Below are 12777 nucleotides of genomic sequence, written 5' to 3' on the forward strand. Positions count from 1 at the left end.
ACTTACATAAAATTCAAATTATACATACATGGTTAGTATTGGTTTCAGTTAAAAATTGTGTAATCAACCATCTGTCTGTAAAGACTGTTAATCTCTTCCAGCAATGTGCAAGAAAGACAAAATTTGTAATGTGTAACATTCCTCAGTATAGAAGGGGAAGGGAACTGGTAACACATGGTTGCAGAAGCTACTTCGCAGTTGTTCAAAGTTGATGGTGCAGCTCTCTGAGTTGTTTTTTCAGAGATAATTTGGGTTTGATTCACATTTGCTGAAACTGGCGACTGTTCCCAAATAAAAATCTAGGGACTTTTGCTACACATTGTAAAAATCTTAAGCTAAGTACTTGCCTACTGTACACTTCCATCATTGGTTTTCTAACTTGTTTTTGTTTTTACACTTTTTTACTTCTTTAGGGAAAACTGCATGACTTCTGGGAGCCAGATTAATTAAATCTTACCTAGTTCAGGAAAAGTAACAGAAAAACTCTTGAAACCAAGGAAAATGTAGAATACATGGAGCTTCAGCTTGGTCGGAACAGAAAGAAATCTGTCACCTGAGATAGAACCTGAGCTTGAGTCAGACAAATACTAGAAAGCCAAGGATCTAATTTGCTAAGCATTGCTTTACTTTAAATACTTCTGAAATATTAAGTTGGGTAAACTGAAAAAAATAACAGCTGTTTCTACAACCCTGTCTGAATTGGCTAGAAATATTTTAGCATGTTGAAAGCAGAGGGAAGCTTTTCATGTCCATTGTTAATCACAAGACATTTGAAAACTGTATTCATCATCTTGCCAGCACACACCTCCAAGCATTGTTTTAGGATGGCTGGGAAAGAACTGCCTGGTGACATGGAATGTGAGTTCAGAAATGGTATTAGACCTGACCTACCCTGTTGTGAGCAGGTGAGGAAGTGGTTCAGAACTGGGCTGAATAACATAATTGCCTGCACGTGTTAACCTGCAAAGTGGAATTGGTATCATCCAACGTCACTAAAAAATACAAAATACAGCAGTTCCATGTGACCAAGTGATTGCTTCTGTGTTCACTTAAGCACGGAAACAGTTTAAGAGTGGCTGTGCCCAAACAGGTTAAGTGGATGCTTCTTTGCTCTGTGATGGTGTTTTATCAACTAACAAAATGGAATTTGTCATTACAATGATTCATTTTAACTTCCTCATCCACTGGCATCAGTTTATTTATGCAGTGAATGTGAATTCACAGGAAGTGTTTTTATAAGAACAAGTTATAAAGGAGATTGTATTATACCAGTATTATTGTTGTACTACTCTTTAGGAAACAAGCATATCTCTATTTGTTACCTGGCTTTGGCACTTTCTCTAAATGGAGAAAATAATCCTAAAATACCATCTCGATGGAGATGCGAGAAGGTGAGCATTTTGCCCACATGTGTAAGAGCCAAAACCTACATGAGGTCTGTGTTCCTTTGTGTGAAGTCTTGCTGCACACGCAGTGTGTGTGCAAAGCCTCAGCAGCTGGTGTGAAATAACCAGAGGAAGACAGCATCTCCTTTTTTTGTGTTCTCTGCAAATGCTATTGTTTAAATTTTACGCTGTAAATTTGTATTTGGTTTGTTTGTAGGATGTATGTATATATGAAGAGAAAGTTAGGTATTGTGTAGAAGCACCAACAAAGGTTCTCTTAACAACAGAGGTTTTTAATATTATCAACATGCATTTTTTAAAACTGTTTTCTTTTAATTTTTGTAGATTACCCTGTCTGGTATGATAAATTCCCTACAACTTTCCAAGATGAGAATGTAAAATAAGTCTCAAAAAGCCCCAACTAACCTTCATTTTTAAGTATGTGTATTACATGTAAAGGAACTGCTAAAGAATGGACATGTGTCTTATAGGGAAGGTGTTCTATTTGCAAATTCATATTAAATGTTTTGTCCTTCATTACAAGTGTTAGAGAGTTAGCCTAAGACTGCAGCATCTCTGTCCACAGGATAATCAGCTCATCCTTGTTCAAACAAAAGTTATGCTTGTGGCATTGTTTTGGAGGGGTTGGGTGGGGAAGCCCTGTTTTTAATCTCAACATGTTATTTAAGAATTGGAAGAATCTACCTCAAAGGGTATCTTTGGCAATAGAACTGCATTAGACTCAAAAAAAAAAAAAAAAATAGTTAATGTTGTTATATAGGCATGGCAACACCATGGTTTGCTCTGCCTGTCTTGGATAGTGTATCAGCCTTCCCTCTGGTAGCAGTTGCTTACTTGGTTTAATATATTGTATGTAATTTTATTAATGTTTATATTTTTTCTCACTAACGTTGTATAAAATTTAAAAAACATTGCAGAATATGTTTACTGTATGTAATGTGTATATATTTTCTTACCTTGTAAAGTTGAAGTTCCTGTCCTGTATATTTTGGAGAAGGAAAGGGGAGGGGTTTAGATGAACAGCTTTTGTACTGCAGTTCAAAGCACATTCAAACTGCTGAGGGGTTTTTCCAGATTAAATAACCACTTTGATATTTACTTTTATTAAATAGAACAATATAAAAATAAAACCAGACATGCTTTTCTAATTAAATGTCCTTGAACAAAAATGGGCATTCCACAGCTTTGTTTCACAAAAGAACCACAATGGCTGTGGGTCCTATTTTGGTCTTTCAACACACGTTGTAGTTCTGGAGTTCACAGCTGATTAGCTTACTATAAATGGAGAAGGCCTTGAAGTCATTCTTAGCTCAGCCAGTCCTGTGTTTTCATGCTTAATGCCTGTGTGTACATTCTGGCGTTTTCCTCCTCTCTCCCCCTCCTGCTTTGTCTGGACTCTTCCATATGTTTTGTAGCTGAGTAGTAATTCCCCAGTTGCTTAAGTCTAGACATAGGCTGAACTGGAGCTCATCAGTATCCTTACAGAGATGATCCCAAAGCGTCACTGCCGGCTCTTCACAAGGGACTGCTGAGCTGAGCTCTGCTCCAGGGCTCCTGGAAGTGAAATTGCAAACCTGCTGGTTTCTTGCCGACTCATTTATGGGCTCCCAGCCAGAAGTTACATGCATTGGAAAAAGCTGTTTGCAGAGTAAAAGTCTTACCTGCTTTGGTTGTCTTCAGATAAGCATTTTGCACTGAGGTTTATCTTTTGATATTATGTTGGTTGTATTACGAGCCATGTTATCTCATTTCATGTTAAATTAGTTGCACTTTATTGCAGTAGTCACAGAGAAAAAATTAAAGGCTGACTATAAAATACACACTTGTGGCTCTTTTGAATTTTTTTGTTTAGGTTCTGACAAACCTCTGTATGGCTTAAAAAAAATTTTAAAAAAAGAGAGAGTGCTTCTTTCAGCCAGCAAAACTCTTTGCACATCTCATATTCTCATTGTTGGTGTTGTGAAGCATGGTAATGGATGGGGATTTCAGAAGTGATTAATGACTTGCAGGTAGGTCTGGCTTGAAGGTCAGTAGGACACGTATGTCATTGATGTGATGGCTACAGGAACTCTCCAAAGTCCTCAAAGCTGATAGTTGAGCTGATGGGATCTTTGGGAAAAGGAGGTGACTTGAACAAACATGTGAAGTGTGCTGTTTTTACTGGTGGAGCAGATGGTGAGACTGTCATGTGATACAGGACTTGAAAGGTAGCATTTCAGTGTGGAAAAAGGAACTTTTTAAAATAATGAGGGATGGATACTGCATGTCAATTGAGCCCAAACAAGCCAGGTCTGTCTCCATCAAAGGTGCCTATGCTTAACATCTATCAGCAGCCTGCTCTGGCTCTTGGGTGTCCTGCCCCATGGGTGGGTGCTGGGCATGGCGTCTGGGACTGGGACTATGCTGTCTCTTGGAAATTCAGACGAGAGCTTCTAGGCAGCAGGGTTACAGAGATTCTTCTGACCCCATCATGAGCAGGAACGTTTCAACCCTTGGTGTCAGCACTAATCTGTTATGGGTTTTTTTTTCTGCTTTCCCAGGACCAGCTGTATGTATAGCATCCTGTGGCTTGAGCTTGTGTTTTGATTTTGTTTGGTTTTTCTTCCACTGGTTTTTAGTGTTTGTGCCACTTTCTTTTCCCACTGGAGGGGGTGAATCAGAAAGGGTGCTGCTGGAAATAACCCTCCTACTTCCTCTGGGGACTTGTTCCTTGGGTTTATGAGCTCTTGAGAAACTTCTTGCCCAAGATTCTTTGGTGGGAACACCCCACTGTGCCAGGTGGGCAGTTTCTGACATGTATCTGCTTGTTGCAGCATCCCAAGAAAGAGAAAAGACTCAGGTCTGGCTGGGCATTGTGTGTGAGCCAGCCTGGAGAGCTGAGTCTTGATGAAGTTGTAGGAGCTGTGGCAGCTGCTGTGGGATCTGTCCTTGGAGCTCCAAAGGAGCTGCCTAGATCGGTCAGACAATCATTAGTGGATTTAGATAATTCCTTGTGGTTTAAGTTATCAGAATGCTCTTAATGACGCTCAAATTGCCGTTTTCCCATCTTCCCCCCAGGCTGTGAAATACCTTGAAGTTTTGCCTTGTGGATGTTTTGCCAGCTTTTCTGGTGGGGCCCCTTCTTATCTAGTGTTGAAAAGGGCTTTCAGAGCTGCGGAACGCTGTGGGCTGCCAATGGGAGGAAGGATTCTAGAGAAAGTAAATTCCTTGAAGGGCTTCTCCGTGTGAAGGTGCTTTTAGTTTTGCCTGGCTCCTGCTTTGTTCACCCAGCACTTCCTTGCCTTTGCAGTAGGGAATTTGGAAGGGAATATTTTATCTGATATCAAACATAGGGCTGAGTGGTGACAGAGGAAAAACAGTCGCATCTTCCCGTTATGGTATTTTGGTTTGAGTGCTGAAAGGTAGTCCCCGTACTTCCAGGCTGCTGGTTAAGCTGCATTTTCAGGTTACTTTTAAGCAGCATTTAGATGTGTTTTATTCTTTTATGTTCTTCCCCCGTCTGCATGGTGAGCTGCTGCTGCTGCTAGTTTTTCATCTCCAGCTTCCCTGCTGCCTCCTAGTTCCATACAGGGAAGTGTCATAGGGGAGGGGATGGAAACTGGAATTGTTCCCCTCGCTGTCATCAAGGCGTCTTTTTACCATCAGCCTGAGGGGAGACCCAAAGCTTCCCAAGGCGGGTTTGGCCTGTGTGGTGGGGAGGGGAGGGCAGATGGCTACAGGATACGGGGCCATTCCCACACACCCTTCTCCCAGTGCTTCCCTTTGTCTTTGCATTCACCGCTGCAGCTTCCTGAACCCTGGTAAGCCATGCGCCTTCCCTCTTGCAGAGAAAAGCAGAAAGGGTAAATTGATTTTTTGGTGGTTTTGTGCTACTGGGCAAGCATCATTCACCCGAGTTGGGAGTGCTGTGAGCTGGGGCTCAGCTTGCAGGCTCTGTGGCTTTGCCTCTGGGTCTCTGGCTTTCTGTTCTCCAAGCCTGCTTGGAGATGAAAGTCCTGTCTCTCAGACCGCAGGCAGGAGCAGGGGGTCCCCTTCCTCTCTGGGCTGACCCACCAGGCTGTGGTTGGAATAAAAATAATAGCTAAAAGCTGCCAGGCTTAGCAGTGGGGAGAGGATAGCTAGGCATTAAGTTTCATGCTTTATTCACACTGCAAGCTTTCATAAAGGCAGCATAAATCATGCAGGGTTGCTGTGAGCCCTTCTGACATCGTTTGGGCTCCCAGACACATTCATCTGAATGATGGAAACTGAGCTTGTCCCCCTTGCCCTAACCCAGGTGTGGGGAAAGGCCTGGCAGGTGGGCTGTATATCAGCTCTTCACACCATTGGCTTGTGGAGAGCTGCCTGTCTCCCCTGTGTGCTAACCTAATTTATGGGGTTTTTTTCAGTATTTTGGGTTACAGCATTGTTACAGTAAAGTTTGCACAGCACAATGTGTTTTTCCTTCCAGTTGATTTTATCTTATTATTATTAGCCTATTTTTCTCTTGCCCTCATTCTGTTTCTCCCGGCAGTACACGAACGCTGTTTGCTGAGAAACTGTGTCAGCCCTCCTCTTAATTAAGAGTCTGGCAGGAGCCAAGCGACAGTCATTTTGGAGATGACGCTTCCAGTTTGGAGCTGACGGGGAGCTGGGGTGCTGCAGCAGGGGCTCGGTGCTGGGGATGGAGGGATGTTCTCCAGCTGAGCAAGGCAGTGGGACCCACGAGGACCCTGATGCAGGAGCAGTGAGTACCCTGGGTACATCTCAAATGGGGAATTTAAACTGTGACCTCTTGTAAAGCAGCTCTAGGAATGGCTTATATCGCAGCTTTAGCCCTATGGGAGGAAATGTGCATGTGTGTGTACAGACATGGAATAAATTGCAGTGGCCTTAAGTCACCTGTGTCTCTCTAGCTCAGAAACAGCTGTGGTGTTGGAAAGTCAGATGGACTGCTCGACAGTCAAATGGCCTAAAAAAGGGTAAATAGAAGTATAAATGGCACTCTGTAATCTGGCTTCAGATTCTGTGGTTCTTTTATTAGCAGGAAAGCTCAAAGCAAGCAAAAAGAGGGGAGCTGCAGATCTGCTTGCCTCAGGATGTTGTGGATGCATAAAGGTTCAAAGAGTGTTTCATGGCAGAAATATCTGTCGGGGTCTTTGAAATCAAAGCAGCCATCCCTGGCTGAGAAAGCTTCAGGCTGCTGATCCCTGGAGAGTGGAGCATGTGCCTGGGAGGTACTCCAGGCATCTGTCCTGCTCCTGTACACCCTGCAAGATGTTGGGATTTTGGTCCAGCATGTAGGCTGCCTTTGTGGTTTATATGAGTGGCTGAAGGATTTCATGTGGTGCTGTCTCACAGTTTCCAAACTGTCTGTTGTGTCTGTGATTGTGTCTCCCCTTCTGCTCCTGAGGCAGAAGTTGCAGTTGGAGGTGCTGCCAGCCTTTGCTCAGAAGGAGCTGAGTGAGGTGTATGGGATCAAATGTCTCATTGATGACAGAGGAAAACCCAGTGGCACTTTTTAAAAAAAGGGTTTTTTTAAAATCTTTCTAATGAAGCAGGAAGGGAGACTAGGAAAACAAGTTGTGTGGTTCAGGAGCTGAACACAGTAGCACCCAACCAACCACATGCCAAACCTGGTCTTCCTCCCACACCATCCAGAGATGTTTGTTGCTAGGGAGAAGTAAAAATAAAAGGATATGAAGAGATTTTATATATATATATATATATATATATATATGTTTAATCTTTCCTACTTAGTACCTTCAGACCAGAACTCGGCGTTTTTCCCTCTCTGGCTGCTGTGTCGGGTTTACCTCACGGGGGCAACCTCACCCTGCTCCAGCTGGGAGCGTGGCCTCTGCCACCGCGCAGACAAAAGGGAGTTCAACGTGCTGGGGAGGGAGGTGACTCACTGCGCATCCCGGTGCATCTGCCGTGGCATTATCTGATAATTTTTGGCAATCGAGGTCATTATGTGCTGAAAGGATTTAAGGAAAGCCGTCGAGGTTGACTGCTTGCTGCTTTTTAGAAATGATGCGATCTGCTCTTGAAGGTCCTTTTCGAGGCCTGGAGTCCTTCTGAATTTTTTCCTGCCCTGCTGCCCTTTGCAGAGAGGGAGGGTAGCATGGAATAACGTGTGTTTTGCAGCTCTGGTTTAGTGGATAGAGATAAATCTGTGCAAGGAAGATTTACAGTGATCTCTCTGCTCTTTGTTTGCCTTGGATGCCTTGGACTAACACTAAGCCTCTCAGATAGTGCTGTGGTTGCTCTGTCCTGCATATAAGGGAGAGAGCACAGTTATTGCTCTGTATCGGCTTCAGCCCCATGTCCCTGAGCAGACATCTCATACAAATCCCATCCATAAATAACAATTTGCGTTTATTTAAAGGGCGTTGAGGTACACGGTGGAATAAAAGGAGTATTATTCATGCTTTGTGCTGTGGTTCCTAATGGTACTTTACACACCAATATGACCTACAAAGCTTGTTGTTTTGTGCCTGAAGTGCTCTGATGTTCTTTTTACCCTGTGGGTCAGAAATGACAAGAATAAACGATCATGATGGGTGTCTTGCAAATCCCTGCTCCCTTGCCTTGGAAGTGTCCTTGTGAGGCAGCAGCTTGGTGACATTGCTGGCGCAGGCAGAGGGGGAGGCAGTGTGTTTGTCCCACTGCAGGAGGCGAAGAGAGAGGCCTTCATGTGAGATGCAAGGGCAGATGGATTTATCAATGTTTCACCTGTTTCACAATGTTATTTCACCTTCTCCCCAGGGCCCAGGGGTGCAGCTGGAGCTGGGCAGGGGGGTTGGCCTGATCTCAGCACATGCAGGAGCCCGCTCAGGAGAAGACACTGTTGCAGGAGGCTGGACTAAGTGGGATTAACCACAGACCCTGGGGCTTAGGGGGTAGGGTAGCCAAAAGAGGGGTGCAGGAATCCACAGCCTGCTTCTGCCTGACGAAGGACTGAGTCAGCCCTGCTGGGGCAGCAGCTCCTGGCTCCAGCCAGCCTGGGCACTTGGAGGGCAGCAACCACACAGCTCATTAACACAGCCCTCCAGCATTCTGTTGGCCTTGACACTGTCCTTCTTAATAGCTCCCTCTTCTTGTCTTTTTTTTTTTTTTTTTTTTTTTTAAAGGTAAATTAGCTGTATGGATATGCAGGAACATGAACCAAAGGAATTCAGCTGAGTCTTGAGCATACCATTTGTATATAGATGTGTAAAGCACCAGGATCTGATGGATGCAGTGGGCTCAGGAAACACCTGAGGACAAAAACTGCTTGTAAGGCATCTCACCACAGCTTCCCAAAATCTGATTACATAGACAGATGGAAAAAAAATCAAGCTTTGGAATACATTAACTCAGCTGAACGGCACAGGGAGATGGGTACCAGCAAGAAGAAAATCGATTCCCAAAAGCTCCAGAGAAATTTCACTGACTTTAAGCTTCAGAGCAAGGTTGGCTACACTTAGAAGAGTTATGTTCCACCTAAAATATTTAACACTGGGCATTTGAAATGCTGTGTGTATCTAAAAAGCCCACAAGATATCTCCTTATGAGATTTACAAGGAGCCTTGGGCTTATGTGATGCTTTTGTTGGGTTAACCCAGAAGTTTGTTGTTTTGTGTTTGTTTGTTTTTAATAACAAAAAAAACAAACAAACAAACAAAAAAACACCCCAAAACATATGGGAAGAGTAAATTTCTGGCCTCCATTACAGGGAACCAAAAAATCATCATGTAATAAATACTGGGATGCTTCTGGGACACGTGCTGATAGATCTGATAGGAGGGAGATGTTTCCATGGCAAAGCCATCATCCCAAAAAGCACTGTAGCTCAGCAGAGATGTGGCAGTGGCCAGGGGGTACACCTTCCCTGTGCATTCTGAGCATCCTTGCAGAAAAGGTGGGAGAATGACCAGTGTGATCAGGTCAGTTCATGGTGATAGTCCACACACCAGACTGCTGCTGCAGCACCAGGGCATTCAGTGTTTTTCACTCCCTTCTGACTTTAACAGAAAACTACAACAAAAGGCAAGCTTGAAATAGATAATTTTATCTCAGCAAACAAATAGCTTTCTTTAAGCATCTTTGTCATTCAGGCTAAATTACTTTTAGATGTTTTTAATGACTGGGTAATATTTTTCAGCTGCTCATTCTGCAGCACCCTGTTGGGGGAAGAGTCCATCTGTAAAGACCAAGGACTTGCATATCATGGTTGTTCTTCCTGACATTCGTTTGGCTTTATTTTTGATATGTGGTTCCCTGAGGTAGAGATATTTTCAGCTAAATTTACAGCTACAAGCTCTTTTATTTGCATAAGGGGATCTGTTTCCAAACAGGGCTGGGAGACCAGCTATGTGTGGAGCAGTGGGAGGTCAGGGATGTAGAGGAGAAACTCCAAGAGATTGAAGGTTACTGTCTGAATCCTGTCTGCTCTAAGGTTGATGTTACCATAGGGCTGGAGGGATTTTAACATGTCATTTGTTACCTCTACCTTTCATTTCTATTATCATGCACGGCACGGAGAGCTGTGACTTTCAAAATGATCCCAATAGGGACACGGTTTGCGACATCAGCCACACTGGTCTCTCAGATTCCTCTCTCTGAGGCAGGCACGGCTTTTGCATTAATTCCTGAAGGCAGCTTTTAAGCCACTCTCCTTCTCATCTCCGGGTTTTGCAGTGCTTCTCAGAGATGTATTTTTAAATCCAAGCTCATAAATTTTGGAAGCTCCTCTCCTTCCCCACCTCCTCGCCCCTATCAGAGTGTCAAAACCAAAGGAAAACTGAGAGTGATGGATGTGCCAGGCTCTGCTTGCCAGTGCTCTGCCTCCGTGCAAGGGGTTATTTACTGCCCTGCTCAGGTTGTTTCTTCCTTGGTGGAGATGATGGCACCCTAGGGGTTCAGTGCTTGGAAAGGAGAGGCAGGCTGCCCACCAGTCAAACCCAGCTTCAGGCTGGAGCAGGCAGGGCTGGGAAAAGGTCGCTTGAGAACAGGGGCTCAGGCAGACAAAAGATGAAGCCATGGGGGTGTGGATTGGCCTAGAGGGTGGCTGCTGGGGGTCATTACACCCTCCTGACTTTAGCTCTGGAGGGTGTGGGCTAGGTCACCCAGAAGCATAGTTCTTAAAAGACAGCAGTGATGCTCCAGCCGCCGTGCATCCCCAGGGCTGTGTGGTGCTGCTGTTGGCAGTGTGTGCTGACCTGCCATGCTGGGGAAAATGCAGGGGGCTACAAAAACATAGGGAGAGACACCCCCCCCTCGCCCCCCCCCCATGCTCCCCTGCCAGGCTGGATCCCACCTGCTTTTACTGGGAGCAGCGGGCATGGGCAGAGGAGCTGCCAATGTCCAGCTGAACCTATCCCCATCACCCAGAGCTGGAGCCACACGTCGTCTCCTGGGGCTGGAGCTGCTGCTCTGCCCATTTCCCACAAGCAGCCACCTTGGTCCTGCTTCTGCCTCAGAGCCGGGGTGAGACCCCACGCTGGGTCCTGAAATGCCACCTTCGCCTCTCCCACGGGATTCCCAGCGGCTGCTGGCGTTCGCCCTCCCTCCCCCCCCGGTGCTGGAGGAGCTTCCTAAGGCAGACCTGCCCGGTTGAAAGGCAGGTCAGGAGCCTGCCCTTCTGCCGTCTTGCCAGCCCTTCCCCGCAGGTGTGCTGCCGACAGATCCTGAGCCAGAGACATGCTTTCCGCTGGCTCGGGGAGGTCTGCAGTCGAGCAAACCAAACCCCGCCGGCTCCCCGTGTGAGCGCCTTGTCCTCCCTGAACTCCTGCGCGACTCTTGCAGCCGGGCTTGTGGGAACGGGTCGGAGGCTGCTGTGACTCAGCTGCTTCTCTCCTGAGAAAATCCACTCTGGCACCACGCTCGGCTTCATGGCTGAATCTACCAGCTCTTGGCAACCTTCATCAACAAATGGCCTTGGGCACAACATCCCAATTTCCACTGCCAAACACTTAGAGGGGTGAAATTCCGCATCTGATCTTGCAGGAAGCTGGGGCAGCAGCTACACGGCTGTACGGATCTGGAGAGAAAAGTCCCATCTCTACCAAGCCCTGGGCTGGAGTGGCTGCAGTAGGAGCTTGCTGCTCTGCTGCCTTCGGGGTTGCCCCTGCTTTTTTCCAGCTCATTATAACTTTCTCAGACAAATTCTTCTGCAATTGTAATTTTCCTTGCTGGCTTTCAGCCCAAAGAAACAGTGGTTTGGAAAGTTTGCTCAATAACTTGAAGGGAAGAGGCTCCTGAGCCTTTCATGCTCTGTGCCCTCTGGAATTTTTTTTTTTCCCCAGGGCTTATCTGTGGAGCATCACGCTTGGCTTGATGAGTGCATGACGCTCTCAAGAAACAAAGCCAAGCCTGGTGACAGTGTACTCAGCTGCTGGGAAACCTCAGTGCCATCACCAGGCTCCAGGCATTGCCGGTGGCTCTTGCTGCTCCTCTGTGCCATACAGAGGTTGTTGGTATGAAGCTTGGGCAGGCTAGTCCTGGGGGGGGTAGAGGAGACCACTGAGGTGACAGCTTACTGGAGCAGTGAGATCAACCCTGTGGTGTGGGGCTGGTGTGCTTCCCCACTGGAATTTTCTTCTGCAGAGGCAGGCAAAGCAACGGTGGTGGTCCTGCAGCAGGGTTAAGGGATGGAGGGGCCTGAAGAAAGGCTGGTTTGCTCATAGTTGCTTTCTCATGTCAAAAGGGAAAAGTACCTGTTTTTCCACCAGTGCTTTTGACATTATAACATGCCTCTTGGCACCACGTGGGCTGGTGCGGCTTTAGCATGAATTTCACAACTCTTTTTGAGGGTTTCATAAATCCCCAGCTCCTGGAGTGCTGTGATTTTGTAACTCCCAGCTGGCTTTCAAACCAGTCTGGAGAGCAGCTTAAAATGGTCAGATGCCTGCTGCCCCTAGGACTGCAGAAGCTGGCAAGGCAAATCCCACATGCTGGGGTTTTATCTCATTTTTCTTGCTTGGGGTGAGGGAAAGGCAGGTTGTTGGCACTGCTAGGCAGGAACCAGACCTGCCTCAGGAAGCATTTTCATTCCAAGGGCTGCAGATCCTGGTGAACCGCATGGGTATGATAGGCACTGACGCCCTGTCAGTGCTGCAGATCCAAAAGTGGGGGTCTCACACCACACTGCTGCCGTGGTGTGCACCTCTGCCAGTGTATTTCCAATGAATGCCGGCTGTTATTCAATTCTGATAAATTGTTTGTATTTATTCTGCCATGATCCATAATTACACCCTCATCCCAGCTTAGCTTGGATCCCAGCAGTGGGAGTGGGGGCATACAGTGGTGGTGGGAGGACAGGGTCTCCTGCCAGCCACCTAGGACACCCCCACACATGAGTTATCCCCTGTGGTCCTGGCAATGTGGGATGAACTTGAGAGGGGGC

General features: G+C 46.2%; 2 protein-coding genes across 4 annotated transcripts in view; both read left to right on the forward strand.

Annotated features, from left to right (window-relative positions):
- SLF2 (SMC5-SMC6 complex localization factor 2) overlaps positions 1–3226 on the forward strand; it is a 28928-nt gene extending 25702 nt beyond the window's left edge. Inside the window, exon 20 of the mRNA XM_071748431.1 lies at positions 414–3226. Within this exon, the coding sequence (XP_071604532.1) occupies positions 414–446 (33 nt within the window). The 3' untranslated portion in view covers positions 447–3226. The remainder of the gene's footprint in view (positions 1–413) is intronic.
- A 2828-nt stretch (positions 3227–6054) lies between these two features.
- SEMA4G (semaphorin 4G) overlaps positions 6055–12777 on the forward strand; it is a 28776-nt gene continuing 22053 nt past the window's right edge. For all 3 annotated transcript variants that reach the window (XM_071748440.1, XM_071748436.1, XM_071748439.1), the window contains exon 1: positions 6055–6132. In XM_071748440.1, the coding sequence (XP_071604541.1) occupies positions 6070–6132 (63 nt within the window). In that variant the 5' untranslated portion in view covers positions 6055–6069. The remainder of the gene's footprint in view (positions 6133–12777) is intronic.

Source organism: Heliangelus exortis, chromosome 7, assembly GCF_036169615.1.
Source record: "Heliangelus exortis chromosome 7, bHelExo1.hap1, whole genome shotgun sequence".
In the NCBI taxonomy this organism is placed as follows: Eukaryota; Metazoa; Chordata; class Aves; order Apodiformes; family Trochilidae; genus Heliangelus; species Heliangelus exortis.